This window comes from Hippopotamus amphibius, chromosome 8 (genome assembly GCF_030028045.1).
Source record: "Hippopotamus amphibius kiboko isolate mHipAmp2 chromosome 8, mHipAmp2.hap2, whole genome shotgun sequence".
Classification (NCBI taxonomy): Eukaryota; Metazoa; Chordata; class Mammalia; order Artiodactyla; family Hippopotamidae; genus Hippopotamus; species Hippopotamus amphibius.
Genome location: NC_080193.1, coordinates 120,251,543 through 120,278,223, shown reverse-complemented (window position 1 = coordinate 120,278,223; position 26,681 = coordinate 120,251,543). Strand labels below are relative to the sequence as shown.

The 26,681-nt window shown below is 38.6% G+C and overlaps 2 protein-coding genes across 3 annotated transcripts in view; both read left to right on the top strand.

The window, feature by feature from the left end:
• The window catches only part of PPP1R1C (protein phosphatase 1 regulatory inhibitor subunit 1C), a 124,668-nt gene that overhangs the window by 97,851 nt on the left and 136 nt on the right, over positions 1-26,681 (top strand). The window lies entirely within an intron of this gene.
• Positions 14,129-16,683, top strand: LOC130858783 (complement C1s subcomponent-like). Its single transcript, XM_057745787.1, is given in 3 exon segments — positions 14,129-15,437; positions 15,440-15,826; positions 15,829-16,683. Coding segments are annotated over 3 exon segments (2,085 nt in total). The 5' UTR covers positions 14,129-14,173; the 3' UTR covers positions 16,263-16,683.

Sequence of the window (26,681 nt, the reverse complement as noted above, 5' to 3'; positions counted from 1 at the left end):
TAGATTCTAACATGCTTCAAACTATTAAAAACAGATACTTCACACATGTTTTGAGATTCATATACTGAGGGACTCAATGTGGGACTCAATACAAATTTTCTAGTCCACATAAGCTTCAACAGACTGGAAATTAGTTTGATGAAGTTTGGAGGAGGGTTGCTGATGTTCATCTATAGCAGCCCCGTAATGGTGTTTTCTGCCGGCTTGGTCATCAGAGTTCATGGATAGCAGTCAAGGTGACAGGGATACAGAGTGAGGCTCTAACCAAGGAACTTGTGATCTCCCATAACTATGCAGAGACTGACAATCAGGCAAGGCTGACTCAGTGTTTGGCAGTTTTCTTATCACTTGATTCCTCTTGCCCTGAAAAGTCTCATGGATATTTCAACTACATTGATTATTTCTTTGTCTCTGCTCCTCAGTAATGTGTTCTTTCCTTAGCTCTACAAGTTTGGTTTAATGTAATCAAGACTAAGACAAACAATTTCACTAATAGAGTTTCTAGTAGCAAGAATGCGATAAACACGCTTGACCTAAATGAGTCAGAATCATTCCTTGGTGCATACAACATTTCTTATTTAAATTCATTTACACTACTTAACAAAATTCCACTAGGAACTAGACCTCTAGACCTTTGTAATAGAGTGAGACAATCTCAAATGCTAGAGGAAAGGAAAGAATAAGCAGTTAGAGTTTCTTCCGTCTAGACAACCAAGTCAAGCCAGTCCTGTGCAGGAAACCATTTATGTCTTGGTTTTGTACACTAAATTCTGTGATTACAGTGAAAACCCAACTCTGAACAAGAGGATTCTTTTTATTTTTTTAAAGGCATGTCCAGCTGGAGCCAGACAATTCTGGAATAGATCCCAGCTGTTTACATTATCTCAACACAAGAACAACTAAATACTGCCATGGAAAGGACTATCAGTAGTAAATCCTAGTTTAAAGTTGTAGGTATATAGAACGCCAAATCCTTCAAGACCACTCTCACTCAGCAGGAGCTTAGAAAGGGTAGTAAAAGGAAGACATTAATTCTCCTTGCAGTTTTAACTGGCCCAGCTATCAATACTATCAGTCTCTTGGTGTCTCAAATTGTTCTAAGCATAAGCATGAGCATTTGCTACAAGTGTGTATTTCCAAGTTGGAAAAGCTACTCCTTTTCCAGGAAACTCAAAAATTTGCCAGTTTTGAGATAAATATTTCATGTATTTCTTCAATAATCATAATTGTTTGTGGACTGTGTATTTTGTCTCACATTTAGTTTTTTTTGCCTTTTTATGAATGCAAACAGGTATAGGTATTTCTATAAAGTCTCATTTTCATTACACAGCATAAAGCAAATACTTTTAAAGTATATAAAAGTACTCAAAAAGTAACAGGAAAACCAGATGGCAATTTCCTTTAACCACAGTAATCATCACTATATTGCTAATTAATTTAGTAGTATTCTTAATTATATGCTTTGTTACCAGTAAAATGAATAACGGTACATAAGAATCTCTAAATATAAGATTGAATAATGTTATTTTCTAGGTAAATAAATCTCCTGTTTTATTCTGTGCCAAGCATTATCTTCCAAGAGCACATATATTTTTAAACAATTTATATTTATATTCCATATTACATGCTTATCATATATTCTCTCTTAATACATATTTATAAATTATACATTTGAATTTGGTTTTCATTTCAACACCTGACCAAAAGCAAAACATTTCAAGTATAAATATTTAGTCTCTTAAGATAAAATGGATTCATTTTCCTTTAGTATACATGCATAGTATGTATGTTTTATTTGGACATTCTTGTCTATGGAGACTTAACAAACCTATCCAATAATATTCTGTATAAAGATAAATACTAATTCTGATTGGGTAGCAGTTTGGAACCAAAGCCAAAATTCATTTTCTCATCTAATGTTACGTCAATTTACTGTTAAACAGTACTCGAACTATAAATTTGTGTGTGTATATGTATGTCTGTGATGAAGTTCTGCAGCAGAATATACTTTCTGAAAATAAGGCTGTAGGGAATTAATTGGTGAAGGATGTCTTTTTCAACCTAACACAAATGGTAAATTAGGTGACATTTGTTATTTATAACAGATGAAAACCAGATGACAATTTTTTTCTGCCCTAACCTCTGATGATTAGATAAGCTCAGTTCCTTTAAATGCTGTGCTTAATATTTAAACTGAATCTTCTTTAAAAAGATAGTCTAGGCTGAATTGATAAAAAATTCTAGATGCAATCTTCCAGAAATGACAATATAATTTCTTGAAGAATAAATTTAGGGAATATGCCAGATTTTGAAAGTCAAATGCTTTCAGATGATAACTAGTTTCTCACAACACATAATGTTTAATTTTTCTTATCCAAATTCTCTATTCACACACACACTCTTCACAGTTACATGAGAATATAAACCATTTTTAAAAATAAAAACTTTAAAGTTTGAAAATAAAAATAAGCAACCTGTTTTCCAGGGCAGATGAAATGATCCAAAAGTCTTACCTCCCTTTTCCAGAAACAAATACTGAAAGCAGTTAACCAAGATCAGGATTAGAAGAGAACAAATGAGTGTATAGTTTTGGATATGTTGAGTTTCCGATGCCTGTGTTGGTGAAGGACTTTTTTCTAGCCTTAAAGAAGTAATAATTACCTTGTGGGAGTACTAACATTTAAGAAGAAGGTAGTAAATGCAGAAAAATAGAACATGAAGGAGACTGAGAAGGAGAAGGTCACTGGTAGAATGACATCTCAGAAGCCAAAAGAAGTTGAATCCTCAAGAAAGAGTGAACATTTAACAACAGCAAAGACTGAGGAATGGTGAAATAACATTAAAGCTTAAGAAACACCAGTTGGATGAGGCTAATCAAAGGTCATCTATAAACAATTTTGGTAAGGAGATTGGAATGGAAGTCATATCAGAGTAGGCTGTTGAGTGAACAGGATGTTAGAAACTGGGACCAGCAGTGTAGACAGGTCCCTTCCTAAAGGATGAGATACAAGCAAGAAGAATATGCATGATTAAAGGAGTTTTTGTTTTGTTTGTTTACTTTAGGACAGAAGATACTTGACTACATTTGAGTACATATATTAACTGAGGGGAAGAAGGCAGTAGAGAAAGGATAAAATGAAATTCTAGATATGAGAGTAGAAGTAGATCCGAAGGATTATGGAGTTGGAAAAGTCTGTGGAAATCCTCCTAAGACCATCAGCACTCCCAACCCCCCCACCCTGCTCTATTTCTCTCTTCTCTATAGCATCGATTGATCACCTTCTATAATACTACATAATTCACACATTTGTTACCTTTATCTTGTCTTCTTTACCTCTCCACCTCAATCTCCTTTATGACCTCTTCATTTCCTGCTATTCCCACTTATCCTTCAAACTTGTGTCCTCCCAGGACTTTTTTTTTAAGTTCTTTACTGGAATATAATTGTTTTACACTCTTGTACCAGCTTTTGAGGTACACCCAAGTGAATCAGCTACATTTATACATATATCCCCATATCCCCTCCCTCCCGCAACTTCCTCCCACCCTCCCTGTCCTGGCCCTCTAAGGCATCACCCATCATCGAGTTGATCTCCCTTTGTTATATAGCAACTTCCCACTAGCTATCTATTTTACAGTTGGTAGTGTATATATGTCCATGCTACTCTCTCACTTCGTCCCAACTTTCCCTTCGCCCCCTACCCCCCAACACCATGTCCTCCAGTCCATTCTCTGCATCTGCATCCTTATTCTTGCCCTGTCACTGGGTTCATCAGTACCATTTTTTTTTTTCTTTTAGATTCTGTATAATATGAGTTAGCATACAGTATCTGTTTTTCTCTTTCTGGCCTACTTCACTCTGTATGACAGACTCTAGGTCTATCCACCTCGTTACATATAGCTCCATTTCATTCCTTTTTATGGCTGAGTAATATTCCATTGTATATATGTGCCACATCTTCTTTACCTATTCATCTGTTGATGGGCATTTAGGTTGCTTCCATGTCCTGGCTATTGTAAACAGTGCTGCAGTGAACATTGTGGTACATGTTTCTTTTTGGATTATGGTTTTCTCTGGGTATATGCCCAGTATTGGGATTGCTGGATCATATGGTAGTTCTATTTTTAGTTTTTTAAGGAACTCTCAGGACTTTATAAAGTTCACAGGGGCATAGATCTTGATCTTCTGTCCATTCATACATTTCAATACAATATGGTGGGCACTCAATAAATACTTGCTGAATGAAAAGATGCTGGAGTGCAGAAATTAAAATTTGTTGGGGTTAGCTTGAAAGATTTTATTCTTTTACCTGCAAGGTAGGAATAATTAAAGCTGCAATTAATAAGGAAAGTAAGGGCAAGAGAGATTTCATATATACGGAAAGTTAAACATTCACTATATAGATCAGAGGTTATTTGTGGGAGTCCATGAGCCCCATTTAAGTTCATGATTTATCTATCCCACATAATGACTTATTTTTTTAATTAGCCACTATCATTTAAACATTAGATTTAATGCAGCAATTCAAATGTACTGCTTGTCTTGCAAGCAGGAGGATGTGGCAATACTTGACTCATATCTCAGCATGACAACAATCACCTGGATCTGTTTTGAGGCCATTCCCTCACCACCATCAACAGGACATAGGTTCACAAATGAAGCATGTATCTTCACTTAAAGTCCTCACCACTCACTATGGTATCCTTAACCTCTAAGTCCACTGTCAATTGCCATTTACTATTGAACTTGAGCTGATGTTTTGTATAGTACGACTGCTTCATCTTGCCTGGCCTTTTTAGGCAGATGTGTCTGCAATCCATGACATTGATAGTATTCAACCAACAAGTAATTTGTGTTCCAATGGCATTTTCTTTTATCCTTAGAAACAGATTAAACTCCTCACCATGGCTAATTAGATCCTACATGACCTGGCTACTCCAATCCACTGACCTCCCTTCACAACTCTCCACTTGGCTTTAAATGCACTCCTACTTTTTGTCCTCAATAGCCCGCTTCCTTTCTCTTAAACATATCAAATTCCTTCCAGCCTATATGTCTTTATATTTTCAGTTTCCTTTACCACAGTTTGTTTCCTTCAGATAATCAGCATAGCTAGCTCCTAATTCTGTCACACATGCAAATATTTAACAAGCAGCCCCTTCTCTCAAAACCGTACAAATTGTTCTGAAATTTCAATGCGTCTCAGCCCTCTGTTCTTTTAAGGTCTCCAACAAGCAACTTGCATGACGGGCTTACCCAAGGCAAAAGGGACAATTTTCTAGGGGCAGGATTAATTTAAACTTCTAGTCAGAATCAAGTAACACAGACCACACACAGAACAGACTGGAATTCCAAAACTAGATTCCACTTTGAAGAATGTACACTATTAGGTTTACTAGATTCTTAAACTCTGTTCATACAAATGCAAGGGTGCCCACTCAATGTATCTAGCAAGTAGACGTATCCTGAACACCACTTATTTCCCTGAAGAAAATTCATTTCTAGCATATTCTGTGCTAATCAGAAACTATCCGGTATTGATCAGAGTTACAAACAGTGCTTATGTAGGTTTTCCATTAGGGTCCTTCAAATGCTAACTCACTCCCTGGACTGTCAGTCCTGATTAGTGTGCTTGAAATATTAATAAGCCCTCCCTAAGGGGTCAATACAATTAACACAAATTCATTCCTGTACATGTACACACACATATCACATACTCCATGACATGTGTTTTAAAGTACATCACAGGAAACATAATAATTAGGAACCCATCACTCATACATAGAACAAATACTGAGAATCCTCTCCTCCCTTCCCCTCCCCACACCTTAAACCAATTTTGAGTGAACTGAGAAGAAAACAAAAAGTTGGCTTACTGGGCTTCCTAGGTGGCGCAGTGGTTAAGAATCCGCCCGCCAACGCAGAGGACATGGGTTCGATCCCTGCTCCAGGAAGATCCCACATGCCACGGAGCAACTAAGCCCTTGTGCCTAAAACAAAACAAACAAAAAAAAAGTTGGCTTACTGTGGAACTACGAGTGACTGATTTACTCCTTTATTCTCTGCATGAAACTGATGGGATTTGAAGAAATTGTTTCTGGCACCTCCCGTTGTAACTTCAAATGTATCTGTCACAGAAACAAGGCCAGTCTTCACCCAGTCCTCAAAAGTGCCCTCCGCATCCCTGAAAACAGGCCAAACACGGTGAAGGAGGCGAACATGGAGCCCGCGGCACGTGGCGCTGCCCAAGGCGTGGCGCGGAGCGTGCAGGACGTGATCTGCGTGCTGTGCGCCTGCGCAGCGTCTCGGCGCAGTGTGTGTTTGCGGGGGGAGGAGGGCGGCTCTCCCCGGGCCCCTGGGGGCTGAGGGTGGTGGTTACTGGGCGCGCTCCAGATGCTCAGCACCTGCCAGCTTTGCTCTCTGAGCATAAATTAACAGAGACCCTTGAGTGGATAACAACAGAAAAAGGTGTTGCAACAGTAGGGATCGGCAGTTTTGCACAGGAAGCTTTGGGAGCTTTTGGGTACTGTAGGTTACCTGAAGTTGGGACAAAATTGAACAAACAAGATGAATTCGGTGCTTTGGAAAGGGTGAAAGCTGCTAGTGAACTCTAGTCTCCTCTGTCAGGAGAACTAACTGAAATGAATGCAGCTCTAGCAGAAAATCCAGGACTTGTCAATAAATCTTTTTATGAAGCTGGTTGGCTGATCTAGATGAGCTCAGTAACCCCTCAGAACTAGATGAGTGAAGGAGCATGTGAGGGATATATAAACTGTATTGAGGTGTGAAGATGGAACCCCTAAATAAACTAGTTTGTAACAAATTAATCTAGCAAAGTTGTCTTAAATTAGTGGTGGATAGATTTTTTAAATGCAACTTTTAGCAAAAGAAACTACTTGCCACAATGTAACCTAAGAAAATACCCCTTAAACTTCTAATGACTTCAGATAAACACTATGCACCTCTTTCACAGCAGCTTATAATTTTTAGGCTAGGCTCCAGTTATAATAGTCAGAATTTCTGAAATTGTGGTAAAACTAGTTATAAAAATTATGTAATTCAAGGATAGCATTGTTATCTTAAGCTTTATATAACGTTGTAGCTTGCTTACAGACAGCCCTGGATCTGGGTCAAAATACCTAATGATCTTCCCATTAGAAATAACAGGCAGTGGAGAAAAGTTTTTGTTAGTACAGTGTCAGCTGAAACACAAGATACTATCTTAATTTTGAAATATACTGTGTTTGCTGGTGCTATTTTTATACAATGAAGCGACAGACTTGTAGGAAAATAAACTTTAATAATAAAATATTCAACTCCTTAATTAAAAAAAAATGGAAGTGTTGCTTCTGCATTTCTGGATTAAATAGGCACAGCAGGCTTCCCTGAATAGCTATCATGAAACCTGAACTATGTTCTTCCCATTTTCTTCTTCCTGCTTCTTGGAATATATTTACTGCACACGGATGTAAATAGCAATGTAGAATTTACCAACAATTCATAAGATAAAATGAGGAGAGGGCTTAATATCAGATACTCCAAGGTAAACTCTCTTAAAATCTTCATGAGCAGTCTCTCTTCTTTCAGGTCTGTCTTTCAGGTCTTTCCTGCCTCTCCTGTGATCCAGCAAATGTCCTCTCTTCTCTCCCTTTCCCTCAGATGCTGCCCAACTCCTGTGGATGCCATCCCTTCCTCTCTTCTAAAAGCAAACATGTTTCTTTTCTTTCATATGGATAATAACCTACCTTGTTTTTTTTTCTTCCGAATCCTTGACACTAGTGATGGCACAGGCCCCAAAGCCCCAGCTACCACTATGAATGAGTTTATCAAAACAGCAAATGTAGCTCCTCTGGAAGATTTGTGTGTCAGCTGTCTTGAAAAATAAAACAAAATTCCCCACAATTTACATCTGTCCTTATAGAAAAATAGATTGAGTTCTAAACACCTTATAAGCATATTCTTGGAACATAAACTCTTCTTAATTTGGAGATTTCATGAGTACAAGAAATAGAAAAAATGCTCATTAAGTTTGGATTTTCTTCAAATATGATGGTTGTGGCTTCTTATGATGATATTTGGTATGTAGCAAAAAGGTACAAACTGTTCTGTCTCAACACACACTAATCTACACTTATTTGTGTGCAGAGTATTAACCTCAGAACAAGTATCTAAAAATAATTGGGCCATCATAATAAGCGCCCTAAAATAACTTTGTTTAAAAAAAAAACCTGAAAAAATTGGATTCTAGTAATTGACTCTTCAACAGATGTAATCTGTCTCTCTACATTCTTTTGGCAATTACATTTTTTCTAGGAAAAAAAATCAGGACTAAGGTTACTTGCAATTTTGCAGTAATATTGGTGCAGGAAGTAGTTTAGGAGGAGTTGGAATTCCTAGGACATTTCCATAATTTATGGGAAAAGTACGTCAGAATATTTGAAATTAGTAGAGTCATGAAAAAATATCTGCTTTATTCCTAAGTAGCATCAGCTCTACAAATAGAGAACAGGCAGCTGTCTAAATATTATGATGTAAGGAGTGATACAAAGTCCTAATTTTCTGAATCATCTCCATCTATTTTTGTCTTTCTTGACACCTGGATTAAAATTGCCATTACTTGAAACTTTTTTGGACTATAAGCAAAGAAGCCATATTTTTCAGGAAAAAAAAATTGTTAAAATGTTTGTCATGTTATATTGCAAAGGAATGGAGGTAAACCTTCAATTAGGAATACATTGTGACTAGAAGAATGAGATGTTGGCCCAATAGGAATGAGAAATTGGATGTCATACTGGGAAAGAACTACAGTTGACTGTTGAAGAACATAAGTTTGAACTTTTCAGTTCCATTTACACATGGATTTATATATATATATATATATATATATATATATATATATACACACACTACTATTGTCAAACCCAAGCTTGCATGCCTGACACACAGTGAGGCCAAAATGTTTGGAGTGAAGAAAGGATTATTTATTGCAGGGCAATGCAAGGAGAATGGGATGGCTCATGCCCAAAAGACCCGAACTCCCTGATGGATTTCAGGGAAGAAGTTTTTATAGGCAAGATTTGGAGAGAGGTCTGCAGGGTGTGTGACTTGCTTCTGATTGGCTTGTGGTGAGGTAACAGGGTGGTGTTCCAGGAATCTCAACCATCAGGCTTCTGGTTCCAACCAGTCTGGGGTCCACATTCTTTGCTCAGCCTGAAGTTACCATACTTTACCTGGGTGGGGGCCTTAGTTCCTGTAGAAGAACTCAGAGATATATATCAAACTGATATGCACATCCTCCCTAGCAGGAACCAGGCTCAGGCCCCATGGCTGCACTGCTATTTCTTTCTGCATTCCCTCAGTCTCCTAATTAGTAACTGTTTGAATCTGCCCTTTGGGACTCAGGGAAGGTCGAGGAGGCTGAAAGCCTTTTCCTACAAACAAGAAATGGGGGATGTGGAAAGGCTTTTATGCTTGGGAGGTCCCCATAGTGTCCTGCTCATTTTCACTAATGTACTACACAATCTGTGGTTGGTTGAATCCGCAGGTGCAGAACTGCAAATGTAGGAGGCTGACTGTAAAATTATATGTGGATTTTTTACCGTGTGTGTGTGTGTGTGTGTGTGTGTGTGTGTGTGTGTGTGTTGGGGGTGAGGGTGGGACTTGGTGCCCTTAACCTCCCTATTGTTCAAGGGTCAACTGTAGATTCAAATTCAGGAATTTGGGGTTCTAATATTGACTTGCCAAGGCATCTTGGGCAACCCATTTAATTATTGGCAGACACAACTTTCCAACTGTGAAATGGGAATAATGGCAGTAGCCTTTTCCATGTTACTGTGTAATGTTGAGAATAGAATTATATATATATAATATGTGTATATCTTTTGCCCTGAAAAATTGAAAAATGCTGTAATTATATGTTTTATTGTTATTAGAGAGGGATAGAATTAGAATCAGGAGAATAATAGGGGCAACAGAAGGGAGACCCACTGTAGGTTAGATATTGCTAATTATACATATTGGTAATATAGAATAAAGGTACAAAGGAAGGAAAGAGGATGAAACTTCCAAAGTAATCCTCCGGTCCAAAACAGGTTGGATGCCCCATGAAGAGGCTGGGGTAAGTCATGCTTAAACTGAACCTCATTTTTATCTAGAATTAACTATGATCATAATACAAGGGTAAATTAGGTGAATAGGAAAATTTAGATGAACAAGAACAACAAATAAATGGCATCAAGAAGTATAGATTCTGCTTACTTGTATTTTCAAAACCAAATTGAAGTAATGATGAGGAGGAGCTCAAGAGCCAATTTGGGGGGGGGGGGTTAAAAGTTTTTTTCTGCTATGTTTTCCTAGAATCTTCAGGAGATTGCTTTTAATGTGTTATGATATCATGTGTGTTGATACCTGGCATGTCTTCTCCACAATTTACTGAAGTAAATGTTCACGCTGAGAAAACTGACAAATTTTAAGCATCCCAAAACCTAGCTTGTGACAATTCTGGACAAAATGCTTCTTTTATAATCACTCAGATTCTGTCCTCTAGTTATTTACAAATCCACACAATGAGAGCTGACCATGAATGCTCAAGGCCTTGTAGTAATAAAATTATTGCCTCAGGAACCAAAGAAAGCATGAAACCAGTTGTGATGATTTTGACCCCTGACCTGAAAGTCCAATATTCATTCTTCAAAAGATGCTTTGCCCAGGGGGAGACAATTACTGTCTTTGTAAAAAATGTCCTAAATTTTCTCTATTATTTTAGTTCCAATCATTAGTGTAAGGTTTAGATTTAACTTGAAGGTCACTCCTGAGATATAATGGGATATTTTCCATTTTTGCCTGGTTCTTAGCTCATCATAAGTTGCATTCAAAGATGGAGGTATAGGGGGAGGAAAGGAATACCCCAGTTGCCTTTCATTTTCCTTTTCTGTCTTCCATCCCAGAAGGAGATCGCAGGCAAGACATAAGAAAGGGAGAATAGACTATTCGGGACACTTTGGGTTTCACATGTCAAAACTCAAATCTGATTAGCTTAGGCAAAAGGGAAATTTACTGAAAGATTACTTGGTTACTTTACGTTATTAAGGGAAGATAAACTACTAGGAAAGAAAGGAAAGGAAGCAGCTGAACCTCAGGAAACAAAGAGAATCAAAGGCTGCCATCTCTTCCATTTCCTTTATTTTACCTGTCAACTTCATCCTCCCAGCGGTCCCCTGCAGACCAGCTGTATCCTTAAGTAGGAAACCTGGCCATCAAGAACAAATTTAACATTGTACACCATCCATAAATTAATGCTCTTACAATGACTTGGTTTCAGACAGTAAGATCATGGGGGAAGGATTATACTTAGCCCAGCATGGGTCAGATACCCCTGGCATTGGCCAGGGGACAAGATAATATAAGAACCAGGCAGTGCTGATTGTTACCTGGTGTTTGAAGTGGGAAGAAAAGTGGTTCCTGAAGGAAAGTGAGAGGGGAGAATATTCATTCCCTGTAAGCAAGGAGGAGTAAAGACTAAAGAATAGACACAGTATAAAGAACAAATCAGGAATATCTGGAGGATAATGTTACCTGTTGAGAAGTAAATCTTTCTTAGAAACTTAGAAAATTATACCTCTTATTACCACCTACTTCTAACTATATTCTGGTATATTGTTGGTGAATTTCCAGAACATGTAGCCTCCAATTATAAAAAAGGATTGTGCTCAGAAACTTGATTTGTAAGGGATTTGGATCATAGAATCAATGCTATTTTTTTTCAGGCCAGTTTATAGAAACATGGTCCTTGATACTGCCTACATTTATTACACTAACCGTCCATTTCAATCTCACAAATCATCCATTAGAGTATCTTTCTAGAGAGCACAGCTTCCACATACCATGGAAGACATTTTACCTCCTAGTGGTTTTGCATGGACATCAGGCAGCCAGGTTGTGACTGGGTAAGAGAAGGCAGAAAGGAACTCTGCTGGGACTCCCAGGCACCAGCGGTTTTGTCACTCTCTGTGTCTGGTGTGGCACAAGGCAGAGAATATGGAATAAAAGTCCAAAAACCTGTGTTCTAGATTGAATGATTGCTCTTTGCTGTGGGACTTCAGAAAACAGGCCTTGGTTCACATCTTAATATGATGGTGGCGGCGGTGGTCGTATGTGTGTGTGTATATATGTGTGTTAAGAGACAGCTGGACTGTCCTTTAAACTCAAGACTGCTTTTTAAAGTTCTTTCGACCCTAAAAGGTCACGCTTCTATGATTGAGAAAAAGCACTTTCCCACAGCACTATAGCTGCTTAAGTGAAGGCATGTGTCTAGGCTAATATTATGGTTTGTGGGGAGGAGATTAGAAGGGATTAGAACAAGGACACAGGCTATTCTTCCTCCATGTCCATTGGTTTATGTGGCTCCCTTACTAAAGCCTTCTGAAGGATAAATGGGTCTGGGTCATGCTCCTTTCTTGAAGTTCCCTATATTAACAAGTGAAGGGATGCCAAAACTGGATTGCAAAAATGATGGAATTGTCAATATTTTCATTTGACACAACAAAATTTACAATATGATATAATTGAACTCTTCATAATTATAATATTTATAAAAAAAGTATAACTCATGATATGATCCAGATAGTATGGTCCAATAATCAGATGTATGTGTGAAGTTTTATGAGAGGTACTTTAAAAAAATAGTCAATAAACTTGTCAATAAATATGTAAATAAATATGTCTGTTATTGTCTATATGAACTATTTGGAGATAATATCAAAAGTCTAAATCATGGCCAGTTTTGCATAAGTGGCCCTGGCCAAATGGCCCTTATGTTATCTTTTCTGACAGGCCCAGCTACCTTGTGTTAGCAGATTGGAGACTGTTTCTAGTTAGTGTATCAAGCCAGAAATAATAATTCTGTTTATTCTCAATAATTTCATTTTATCCCTAAAAATCTGATGGTTACCCTATCAGTTTTATAAATACATATATATACACACATATATATTTTTATTTATATATTATATATTTAAATACATATATTTTTTTTTCCCTCAGAGTTGTGTCTGTTATTTGAAAGAGAAAGAAAATAAATATCTAAGAAAAGGTAAATAGACTAGATGCACAGTAAGTTTAGGGAACAAACTGAAATAATTTCAATTAATTTGGGATGTGCTAAGTCATAAACATACTTCAAGAGAATTTTGCCTCTGAAACATTGAAATTCAACAAGGGTTTGAAAAAACTTACATTACTTTTTGTTAATTTTAGAATTTTTCTAATACAAAGGTGATTGTAAATTGAATGCAATGTGTGTATACTGAAAGTAAGATTGTTTTCCCTTTCAAGCGAAGAATTTGGAAATTCAAAAGCTGTGGTTTTAGGGTAATTAATTTATAATGTCTGAGCGGGATTGGGGTGTTCTAATTTTGGTACTGAAAAAAATTTCCCAGGTTAAGTGATACTCAAGTATTGAAAAATTGAGGGCAGACAATCAGCCCTGCCCACCTATGAATGGCTGCAGAAAAGAAGAAATTAACACATCCCCTCACCGAGGCTGGTTATTCCCAGAGATATTTTGCAAGGCTGATGGCCCTTTCACTTTACTTCCCACCTGCCTCTCCCTCTCTATTCTGCCTTTTTACTTTATGTCCTCACAGCCTCTCCCTCTCTGATTCTATAAAAGAAACTGGCATCCAGACCCTGATAAGATGGTTTCTCGGAGACACTAGTCTGCTATCTTCTTGGTCTGCTGGGTTTCCGAATAAAGTCGTATTCCTTGCCTCAACACCTCGTCTCCAATTCATTAGTCTGTTGTGCAGCGAGCAGAGCGAGCTTGGACTCAGTAACGACAGAGGCCCAGGATTGAAAACATCTACCTACCCTCTTTGCACTGTGAAGCTGGATTAGTAGGCAGAGCTCACCGACCCATGCAACCCTGGGTGTGGAAATGGAGATGAAAATCTTCTGCATAGGAAGCCCCCCCCCCCCGACATAAGTACAGAATGCCGAAATTAACCTTTTTTAAGATGATTTCTTCCAATTGTGTTTAAGTTCACAAGATATGGATTCTGAACAGTCACAAACTGACTGGCAGCAAGGTGCCAGTGTGTTTGTTAGACAAATACAGCCAGGCCTGCCACCCCTTTAGCTCCAAAGTCCAGAGGTACAGAGAGCCAGGACCTAGAGATGAGCTGCTCACCAGGGATGGACAAATTGCCAGAGATGTGGTGCATTGTCTTGTTTTCCCTTTTGGCATGGGTTTATGCCGAGCCTACTATGTATGGGGAGATCCTGTCCCCCAACTATCCTCAGGCATATCCCAATGAGGTAGAGAAGTCTTGGGATATAGAAGTTCCTGAAGGGTATGGGATCCACCTTTATTTCACCCACCTGGACATAGAGCTGTCCGAGAACTGCGCGTGTGACTCAGTGCAGATAATGTCAGGTGACCTTGAAGAAGGGAAACTCTGTGGAAAGAGGACCAGCAAGAGTCCCAACTCCCCAGTGGTGGAAGAGTTCCATATGCCATATAATAAACTCCAGGTGATCTTCAGGTCGGACTTCTCCAATGAAGAGCGTTTCACTGGGTTTGCTGCGTACTATGTTGCTGTAGATATAAATGAGTGCACAGACTTTGTACATGCCCCTTGCAGCCACTTCTGCAACAACTTCCTTGGTGGTTACTTCTGCTCCTGCCCCCCAGAATACTTCCTCCATGATGATATGAAGAATTGTGGAGTCAATTGCAGTGGGGATGTATTCACCACACTGATTGGGGAGATCACAAGTCCCAATTACCCCAGTCTGTACCCAGAGAACTCAAGGTGTGACTATCAGATCCTGTTGGAGCAGGGGTTCCGAGTGGTGGTGACAATGCGGAAAGAAGATTTTGATGTGGAACCAGCTGATTCGGAGGGCCAGTGCCCTGACAGTTTAATTTTTGTTTCAGGAAACGAGCATTTTGGTCCTTACTGTGGTAATGGATTCCCTGGTCCACTAACTATTGAAACCAAGAGTAATGCTCTCAATATCATCTTCCAAACCGATGGATCAGAGCAAAAAAAAGGATGGAAATTTCGTTACCATGGAGATCCAATCCCTTGTCCTAAGGAAGTCAGCGCCAATGCTTTTTGGGAGCCTAATAGAGCAAAATATGTATTCAAGGATGTGGTGAAGATAACCTGTTTGGATGGGTTTGAAGTTGTACAGGGAAATGTTGGCTCGACATCTTTCTATTCTACTTGCCAAAGCAATGGAAAGTGGAGTAATTCCAGACTGCGGTGTCAATCTGTGAACTGTGGTGCTCCCGAACCCATTCAGCATGGTACAGTCCAAGAGCCAGAAAATACTCTTTTTGGTTCTGTCACTCGCTACGCTTGTGAGAAGCCATATTACTACATGGAGAGTGAAGGAAGCGAGGAGTATCGCTGTGCTGGCAACGGGAGCTGGGTACAGAGCTGCCAAAATGTGTTCCAGTCTGTGGTGTCCCTGGTGAGCCCTTTTTAGGAAAACAGAGGATATTTGGAGGCTCCCCTGCAAAGACTGAAAATTTCCCCTGGCAAGTCTTCTTCTTGAACCCACAGGCCGGTGGGGCTCTCATTGACGAGTACTGGGTGCTGACAGCTGCCCATGTTGTGGAGGGAAACCGTGACCCGGTGATGTATGTTGGATCCACCTCAGTGGTCACCTCACAACTGACAAATGCCCAGATGCTCACTACTGAGAGTGTGTTTATTCATCCAAGTTGGAAGATCCTGGATGCCTTGGAAACACGGAAGAATTTTGACAATGACATTGCTCTGGTGCAGCTGAAAGACCCAGTGAAAATGGGACCCAGAGTCTCCCCATCTGCCTGCCAGGCACCTCTTCAGAATACAACCCCTCAGAGGGAAAACTGGGACTGATCTCAGGCTGGGGCCGAACAAATAAGAGAGATCATGTTGTTAACCTCAGAGGGGCAAAGTTACCTGTCGCTCCCTTAAAAAAGTGCCGGGAGGTGAAGGGGCTAAATCCTGGAATAGATATAAATTCCTTTGATTTCACTGAGAACATGATCTGTGCTGGAGGTGAGAAGGGTGTTGATAGCTGTGAAGGGGACAGTGGTGGAGCCTTTGCTCTACAGGTCCCTAAGGAAGAGAACCCCAAATTCTATGTTGCTGGCTTGGTGTCCTGGGGCCCCCAGTGTGGGACCTATGGGATCTACACGAATGTCAAGAACTATATTGACTGGATCATGAAAACGATGCAGGAAAATAGTGCCCCCAGTGTAGACTAACCATACAGGTCCCACCAACCTCTCTAAGGGCTGTGACCCATCTGTTGCTTTCTCTTTCTCACAATAATCCCATTATTTTACCATGATGGAGAGAAGACTGGGGAGTATGATTTAACTAGAACTTGATCGTTGGGATACCTAGTCGGAGTAGGGTTTGATCATGTTGTGGTGTGGGTCATTCAGTGTAGCTGGAGTCCGTGGGGTCCTCTGCCCTGAATCTGTCCTGTGGATACCAGCGTGGGAAGGGATGCTTACCTTGTACTCTTCCACGGGGAGCCCTCTGTCTTGACGACTGCCTCCTGTTTCTGACTCTGAAATTCATTGTAGGACATAGTCTTGATTTTTGTTTCCCCTTTACCTGTTCGAAGATTTTCATTCTCAGTGTCTACTATCCACTTGTAATAAAGCACGTTTATAACCCCCCCCCAAAAAAAAAAGAAAAATTGAGTAAATTAGGTAAGTAAATACATATTTTTTCTAGTTATTACATTTGAATATTATAGGGCAGAAGTAACATAAAATTACCATTTTAAGCAAAAAATTTATTACTATTATTCCTTCTTCATGTAAACAACATAAAATTGCTACTCACCATAGAATTTGAGTATATAACTGCTCCTTTGCATCAAGTATTCTTAATAAAATAAAAATTTGAAAAGAAATAAAAGAAGCGGTGTCAGTTCATCCAAGGAGAGTTTGTTAAAGATCTATGTAAAAAGAAGAGAGATTGGGATTTTACACGTGGGAGACAAGTAAAACAGACCAACCATAGGGCAGCAAATCAAAGAAGAAAGTAGGTCACGGAGCCCCATGGTGATACAATGAATCGCTATTATTTAAAGGGATGGTCAGAGAGTAAAACTGCCTGCCAACAAGAATGCCTATGAGAACAATGGTAATACTGAACAAAAAAAGCAGGGTCGGAGCAAGAGTTGCAAAGCTCAGAGTGTGAACTGCATGTCCTTGGGTCAAGCAGAGGATGAAACAGCACAACAATCTCATCATTCAAGAAGCTTCCTGGCAGCCAGCAAGCTGGGTAATGAGAAGCAAACTGAGCTGAGGCCCTCCACAGAGAAAGGGGGAAGAAAACAGCCTCAGGACACGAGGAGAACTGAGCTGACTTTGAGACTGCATGTAACTATCAACTCACCAGGATTAGCATTTTCCCATAGAAGAAAATTTTAAGTAACAGGAGAATCACTGAGGAGACCAAAATACTTAATCAAATCCATTTACATTACATATATTGTGAAAACTGTGTACCCAATGGGATTAATTAACTGTGTTTGGTGATCAGAACAACATTATATACTGATGAAAGTACCATTTCTCCTTTCCATCTTTAAGATATACTGCATATTTTCTTGACTAGGTGGAATTTCAGAGTCATAATTGCTAAGTGAGTCTAGATTGGTAATCTAAAATAGTATAGAAGACTGAGAAGAACAAACTAAATCCAGGCCAAAAATAATCTACCTTTTCTTTTTATTATAAGGGGATGTGACTTAAATGGATTGGGAAGAAGTTCATTTATCTGAAAAGAAAATTGGCTAGGTTGAATATTCTTCATAGGTTGAGTAGGTATTTTTTATTTTTTATTTTTTTTAAAGAAAGTGAGATTGAAGTTAGTCATTTCTTTACTTAAAATGCACTGAGCATCTATAATGTCCAGGCATTGTTCTGGGCTCTGCTGATCATTTAGTGAATAAAACAGAGTATTGACTGATTTCATGGTGCTGATATTCTAGTAGGAGGCATACCACAAGTCCATAAATAAAGAAATATGACACCAGGGATTGATTAGTGCTCTAAAGGAAGGAGAAAATAAGATAAATCACCATAAGTGGATTGAAAGTAAGGGAAAGAAAGATGAGATGTTTTAGATGGGATAGTCAGTGGTTTTCTCTGAAATGATGACATCTCAGCAGAGACCTGATTGGCCAACTGAGGTAAAGAAAAAAGGCCCCTCAGAAGTAGAGGAATCCAGTAAACAGAGTGAGGAGGACAAAGCCCGAGGCTGTACAAGGTCTGTGTGTAAAATACCAATGTAGTCAAACAAGTGAGGAAAGGGTTGGAAGGAGATAAGGTCAGAGGGAGACAGAACCTTAACATGAAGCATCTTAATGGTTGTAAGTTTATGGTGAGGCATTTGAATTTCATTCTTAGGCTAATGAGAAGTCATCAAAGATTTTCATTGGAAGAATGATGTAACTTTTTAAAAGATTATTCTGTAAATATTAAAGTGTTTCAACAAGAAGTGACCAATTATGTTAGATGCTGCCAAGATTTTGTCTAAAATGGGTGTATAACTGACCACTGGATTTCCCCAGTTGGAGTTTATTGGGGAAACTTGACAAGAACTACTAATGGAGTGATGAACATAGAAGTCTGATTGGAGTACATTGAGAGATTATAAAGTGATGCAGTCTATTTATTATACTATAAGGAGTTTTGCTCTAAAGGGGAGGAGAGAGAAGGGGAAGTAACTAGAGGTGGGATGGAGTCAAGAGAAGATGTCTTGAAATGGAAGAAATTAAAACATGTTTTTGTGGTTATGGGATTATTTTAGTAGAATGGAAGAAATTGATGATGCAAGAAAGACAGGTTATAATTTTAGGAGAATTCTTTGAGAGGGTAAGAGATATTGTGAAAAAGAGGGGTGGCAAAAATAAGGGGTGAGGCTTATGAGAAGAGGCAGAGATATGGGTATTGATTCAAATATATTGGTAGATTTGGCCATGCTGTTGTCAATTCATTAATGATATAACTTCAATTATCCCTGTAAAGTCGGCTGAGTGTGAAGAGAGTATGGGGTTATTGAAGATTTGAGGAGTGAAAAATCTGACAATCTGACAATCTCTGGTGCATTTAGACCACTGATGTTCAAAGTTATTATTGATACAGGTGGATTAATTAACACCATAAGGTTGACTGCTCATCCCCCGACAATCAGTGGGCAAGAGCTCATATAGGTGGAGGGAAGGGGCTACATGCAGAAACAGTACAGTCAGCTCAAACAGTCATCTTGAAATTGGTCATGTGGTGGTCTGATCAGTGTCATCTTGATTGTTTAAAGTACAATTAATCTTCATTTCCAGGGTTGGTTTGTTCCCATTTCTTTGAGGCCAGTTCTCAGAATTATGGCAGTTTATGTCATGGCTACAGTCTGGTTCATCATGTAGTTACCGTCTTCCACCTGGTGGGGGTTTCAGTATCTACAAAACAGCTCAAAGGATATGGCTCAGAATATTATCTATAACTCTTGAGGAGAAACTAAAAGTCCTTGACTTTGCTTAATGACTAAACTATTATTATTTGGTCTCCTTTGACTGATTTCCTTTGCTTCTGCATTTTTTCACTTCTCTGATTAAACTTATTCTTTGGCTAAAGTTTTTCTACAGACAAAAGGTAGGCTGATGACATGGGGGGAAGGACCATAGGGGCCTGCTGCATTTCGAGGCTATGGCAGCCTATCGTGACCATTGCTTTAATAGGAAGGTACTCTCCTTGGAAGACGGAGACTTCTAAAATATCAGCACAGAACTTCCTTCTGCGGACACACTTAAAAAACATAGGCATCATTTGTTCTGTGGCTTTAAATGCAACTCTCCTTTCATTATTTCATTTTTAGTGCTTTCAAGGTTAACCACAGACTCCTGTTGATTGATGCATTCTTTATTTTAGATATGCTATTGTGTTCAATCAATGGCAGTCAAGTCCTGCAGGTAAGGGAGCCATTCTGTCTCTTTCTAAAGTGAAATTGCCCAACACTATTTAGCTCCATTATGTGCAGGCTTAAAAACTTAACTTTACTTCTGAGTTCACGGAATACATTAGCTTTGAAGAAAAAGGGGGTATTGGAAGGGCACTTGGCTATAGAGGGCAAAAGAGGCACTCAGTCTATCAAAGCAATTCTCATCCTAGGCTGAATAGCAGGATCCTTGCAAAATTAAAAAAAAAACAAAACATATTCTTACCTGGCTCCAACCTCATGCTTACTGATAAAAATGTGGGCACTTTACATTTTGATAAGTGAGACTAGATTACTTTCTAAAGATATTCTTTGAATTCCTACTTCTAATGATAGTATGTAAGTGTACCTCCTCCCCTATCTTCTCCTCAGCATTTACTGCTAAATCTTTCACCTAGGTTTTACTCTTGAGCAACAGCTTTGGTAAAATATACATAAAAAATATAATACTATGAATACATATGAATGTCATATAAACATGCTGCCTCTATTCCCATATATGATGACGAGAGAAGCATGTTACACATTTATTCTTCTGTAGAGAAATGCTTCTCTAAGAAATAGGTAGTTAAGTGAAATGACCATGAGTTGATTCTCAGATTATAAGAACTGAACATAGTATTAAAGCAGAGATCAGCTGTGCTGTGTACATGTAATTTACTTCAAATCAAGTAGAAAGAGATAGTTTTAAGGTAAGTCCACATGATGTATGTTTAGCTTTGAGATGAAGTCAATATGTCTTTTGATCTCTGTGACCCTCAGTATATTAATGTATAGCTATTTATTATAAATGAATACCAAGAAGATTAAACAAAATACAAGTGAAAGCATTTTGGGAAATGCAAAGCCCATTTTCCATCTGAGAGATGGTGGGCCTTTACTGAGGAGCCTTGATGTACCATATTATAGCTTAAGTTATATTCTGTGAGTATATCTACCATGATTATTTTGATTAAATGTGAAGGATCAATACACAAGCAACCATGAGAAAATCATCTTTTTGGGTCAGTGAACTCACTCTTTCATACATAGTAGGCTTTCAGAAAATGAATGCTTGTTAAAGTTTTCTCATATAGAAATCAGAGTTGCTTCTTCCCTGAACCTAACCAGTGTATTGCTCAATCAATGGCTGTCCAAAGTACTGTCTCCTGAGTTGGAGCTCTTCTTTCCCACGTCAGAACTCTCCAAATGCTTTATTTCTACAACACGTCTTCATTCAATCACCTTCATTTATGTGCACACCATCACCCCTGACCTACACCCCCATTTGATTTGTAGTCATGCATCTCTCCTGCTCAACACACAGTAGGAACTTTACTATATTGAACTCCGATTGCTTCTTTTCCAGTAACCTGAATGTTATTTGTAACTTGGTTCTATTCTGGGAATGTTGCTGGGCAGAGTTAAATTCTACATCTTCCTGCTTACAAATTCTATTAAAAACACTAATGGCAACGATGACAAAAAAGACTGAAGAGTTACATCTAAATAAGTTATAAGTTGAAAAAATTAGATAATGAAAAGACCCTTATGATCTTGAGTCCCCACATTTTCCTTCAGGTTTTAACTTTGGGAAAGATCAATGACAGTGGAAGATTGAGTCCTGGTGGCCCAGGTGAAGAGCCACCAGTAGGAATTAGGGGCTCAGGTAAGTTAGCAGCCTACGATTGCTGTGTGAACTTAAGCAAGTCACTGCCATCTGAAATTGTCCCTTCATCTTTAAAGTGAAGAGATTAGACTAGGATTCATATTCACAACTATCTGAGAGTCAGAGACCCGTGTGAGATTCTGCTAAAAACTATGGACCTTCTTCCCTGAAGAGGCACAGAAACAAGTATACATAGAATTCCAAGAGGGTCAGAGGCTCTCAAAATCCACCCACTAATTCCCCAGAGGACTTTAGAATGATTTCAAAGTTCTAAAGTATGTGGTTGAAAAAAAATGAATGCATTTACATTTGCTACTCACGATGTGAATTAGTTTTAAAATGTGGATTTGGGCCACTTACGTCTTTAGAATTACTTTTTTGTAACTTATAGTACTCACAGCAGAGAAAATTTTTCAGTAGGAAAGATCTCCTTTGTTTATGAATGGCATCTCAGGGTCAGTGAGGTTGTTAGTCTGCTCTGCTAATCAGTGGAGTGTTCCTTCTATAACTTGCCTCTGAGATGGAAATTTAGCTTTGACTTGAACACACACAGTGATGGGGAGCTCACTCACATGCTTACTGCTGGGCAAACATAACAAGTTTAGAAATTCTCTTCTTTATATTGAGCCATACAAACGTCCCCAATTGAACGATGGTTTGATCGATGATTTTTTTGTCTTTACGATGGTGCAAAAACAATATGCATCCAGAAAAAACCATATCTTGAATTTTGAATTTTGATCTTTTCCTGGGCTAGCAATACACAGTAGGGTGTGGTTTCTTGATGCTGGGCAGGGCAGTGAACGCAGCTCCTAGGTAACCACAGGGTGATGAGTGTAAACAACCAATAGAGAACACTTACAACAATTCTGTACCCATACTACCATTCTGTTTTTCACTTTCAGTATGGTATCCAATAAATCACATGAGATATGCCACACGTCATTATAAAATAGGCTTTGTGTTAGATGATTTTGCCCAACTGTAGGCTAACATAAGTGTTCTGAGCACATTTGAAGTAGGCTAGGCTAAGCTATGATATTTGGTAGAGTAGGTGTATTAAACACATTTTCCAATTATGATATTCTTAATGGGCTTACAATGGGCTTATCGGGATGAAAGCCCATTGTAAATCGAGGAAGATCTGTAATCTGCCCTCACCACATGAATGTCAGCTATTGACACTATTGTCGCTCTCAGTCGCTACTTAGATAAATTTTAGAAGTTCAGTGGCAGCCTCTTCTGTTCTCTCTTAATTTTCTCTATGCTGAACAGTGCAGTTTCATATCCAATTCTTCTGGAAAAGATTTCATAAAACTGCTTTTAATCCCAATTTCTTCCTTCAACGGAACTCTTGAAATGCAGTCCAGAACTGGGCAGTATAATTCGGGAAAGGTCTGACCAACACATGGTTAGAGAGACGTTTCCTCTCTTAAACTGCTGACTCTGCTGTTAGAAATGTCACCTACACTGCCAAGAGCTCTGTTCCTACAAACAGGTGACTCTTCTGGGTCATGATGAAATTGCGGTCACCTGAATCCCTAACTATAATCAATCTAGATTGCCCTCATGCTCTATCTCTTGGAACCAAAATAATCTTCCTAAAAACAAAACTTGCTTTGACCTCTATCTTAATTGCTTAGGCCATCTTTCCAGCTCTTTGGAATACTAGTTTTGTCATTCATCGTGTCATCTTTTCTTCCAAGTTTCATGTCATCTACAGGTGTAGTAAATCTGCCTTTTTCCCCTCTGAATTAATCGATAAACATGTTGATGTGTGGCTTGCCAAATGTAAGCCTCCCTTTATGGATTAATTATTCATAACTCTTCACTAAGTCACTTTACAGCTTCATCCAACTCACACGTAACCTCCTGATCTACAGAATGGACAAGAGCACGAGTGTAATGTCCTGTGTGGGGGCAACATTTCTTTCTTTTCCTTTCTTCTTTTACTCAGTCTACTTTCTTTTCCTCAAACTCTATTTTTCTTCATTCCTTCATGTATTCACACTGCATATCCTTGTCTTATATATGGTTTCTTTTATTGCATGTTCATTTTGTTATGGAGAAAAGAACCTCTGTTGTATTTTTTGGGATCGCTCTGCCTTCTGCCTGCGTGCAGTGCTGGCTGTGTCTTTCTTGCTCCAGGAGGCCCTTTGCCATGCGTTGGGAATCAGTCGTTGTGCAGGTGAGGTGTTTTCCTACGTGCTCATTAGCATTTGGCAGAAGAGGAGGCTCTGAGAATTTCATCAACACCTCTAGAGCAAGTTACTTTCCTCCACCTCCAGAATTACTCAAATATTGAATAAAGGTTCAAAGAAAATTTAAATACAAAGTGTACGTGTGTTTGGGAATAGGAGGAAGGGTGTGGGGAGAAAAACTATTAGACAGTCCTTCCAGACTTCACACATTAATTTCAGCACCTCTTGCATCTATAACCAAACAAACATTGCTGAGAGGAAAAAAGAAAAATTCAAAACACAAAGTAACCAACCATCTGTTATCCACTTGAAAGATGACATTAGTGTCAACTGCTTTGGGAACCAAAGAACCTGTGGTTCTGTGGAGGTTCTGCAGAATAGCTCTGTGACATCACCAACTCCTGCATCATCAAAATTTTTCACCTGGAAATAGTTAATGCCACACTCGAATGAGACTGAGAAAGTCACATTCCAAGGTTTGCTCAAGTTAGTGATGAGATGCCTTTCAAAGAAAGCTTTCTCATATGACTTTGTGCCCATTATTATTATGAAATAAATGAGTAGACCTATAGTCAAATATGGGAAGTGGTTGATTAATGGTTTAATAAGTTGGATGTTTGGTTACCATTTTTTTTAATGTTTGACCCCCTCATATAGACAAATCAATGTTGGCATTAAGTTAACCCTAATTTAAGGAAAATTGTCTGAACACAATTTCATACCTCTGCAGTTACCTTGAGGATAAAAGGGATGCGCTCTGGAGGCATTAGAACCTTTGCAGATCCCAGGAGGTGCAGACAATTTTAGCTCAGGAAAGAGTGGCAGGCAGCTGAATGATTACTGTGCTTTAATACTTCAGAGGGAATGTCAAGATGGTTTGAACCAGATTAGTAGGCACTGTAAACATACAGTATATCCTGGAGATTGGTAGGTGAGTCTAGGTTAGCATCTAAAAAGCTAAAGGTGAAAGTGAGTTGGGGGTCTCCTGACAGTGGAACTTTATGCTTCATTCACTCATTCACTCATTCATTCATTCATTCAGTATATATTGAGGGACTATGATGTGTCAGAACTTCTCTTAGGACCACACTATCCTTGTAACCTTGAACACATCATTTATCTTCTTAGAGTCTAAATTTCACCATCCAAGTATTTATCTGGTGGAGTTGTGAGGTTTAGTGACCCGGGTATGTAAGACTCTAGCAGAGTGACTGATTGAATGCTCATTGAACTCCCTTTCCTTCTCTTTAGTATTTAGACCTCTTTTTCTCCTGTGTAATCTATAACAAGATGAAATAAGTTCCATTTGTTAACAACAAAGTTCTCTCTGCGGTGATTGTGAGTGATCTGTGTTTGCAGATGAAATTAAAGTATTTAAATATTATTACAACTGATCAAATATTTTTGCAAGATAATCTACCAAGCCCAGGGATGTCATTCCTTGCCAAATGGCACTCTGAAGCTTGCTGACTGCAATACATGCAAATCCACTTTTTCTTTTTAGTTTCTTTGTTTCATAGTGACCATGAGCAGTGACTTCCTTTCATTTCTCAATTCTAACTGCAATGTTCTTCAGTAATACTTAGAAAAATCTCATAAACCAAATTTCTAAAATATAAAATATCTATAAACCTTTCCATGTGAAGCATCAGTAGAGTGTCAGCTAGTATGATTTTCTAACAGAATAGACCCAAGTGAAATGAAAGATAATTTTGTAGAGTATGGTTGTAGTAGTTGCCTTCTGATTTATATTCCAAATTTGAATTAATTTTTTAAAAAATCTGAACACACATTATTGTGGAACTGCCAAAGACATATACCAAAGTGTCACCTAATTAATTCCATCAATCATTTATGCAATCAATATTAATGAGCACCTACTGTTTGCCTGGCTCTGTGTCTGGGACCCCAAACTGAAACTCCGCAATCCTGACATCAGCAAGTTTGTTCTAATGAGAAAGATATGTAAACAAATATAGTTCTGTAAAGTAACTGATGCAAGAGAAAGTGATCGAAGAGCAGGGGGAAATATGAGAAAGAGCGAGGTCTATTCAGGGAACCAGGGCAGGCTTCACAGAGGAGGCAAGCTGAGATCAGGATGAGTGGGAGCTTTTTAGGTGGGTGAGTAGGAAGGAGCTACTTGGCAAGGAGAATAGAATGAGAAAAACATGGAGGCTTGAGGGATTCTGGAGTGATCTGTAACATGGAAGAGCATTGTTAAAGCATAAAGTACTGTGAAAGAGGGAAACAGAAGAGGCTGGTGGAAATGAGGCCAGATAGGTAGCGAGAGGCCAGGTCACATAAGCATATATATTGGACAAAGGTGTGCCAATGGTTTTTCTCTGTGTAGGTTGTGGGGGAAGTGATTGAAGAACTTTTAATACAAAAGTTTCAGAATCAAATCCGTATGTTTTGATTCCTAAAGAAGAGTAACAATATTCTGATTCTTTTGTTGTTTGCAAGTTACAGAAATGTCACACATATACCTCTTTGTTCCTGAGGGTTTTAATGGTTCTCGTAACAGAGTTCAGTGATGCCAAAAGAAATATTTGAACTAAGTGATATAGCAGAATTACAATAAGCCTGTGAGCAAATTTTTAGTTAACAGGTTTTTAATAGGTGGTGATGCAATTCTTAATGGAGAAGATTTAATTACTATAAAAAGATAGCCTGTCTCTAATGGAAATTGGGCTGGGTGTGTTTTGATTCCTCAGTGAATTAAAGGGTTTATGTAAGATTAGATTGTTGAGCTTCTTGGAGAAAACACATATACACCAGTGAAAAGGTTCCACTCATTTTCTTTATCTCTTGCAGCAAAG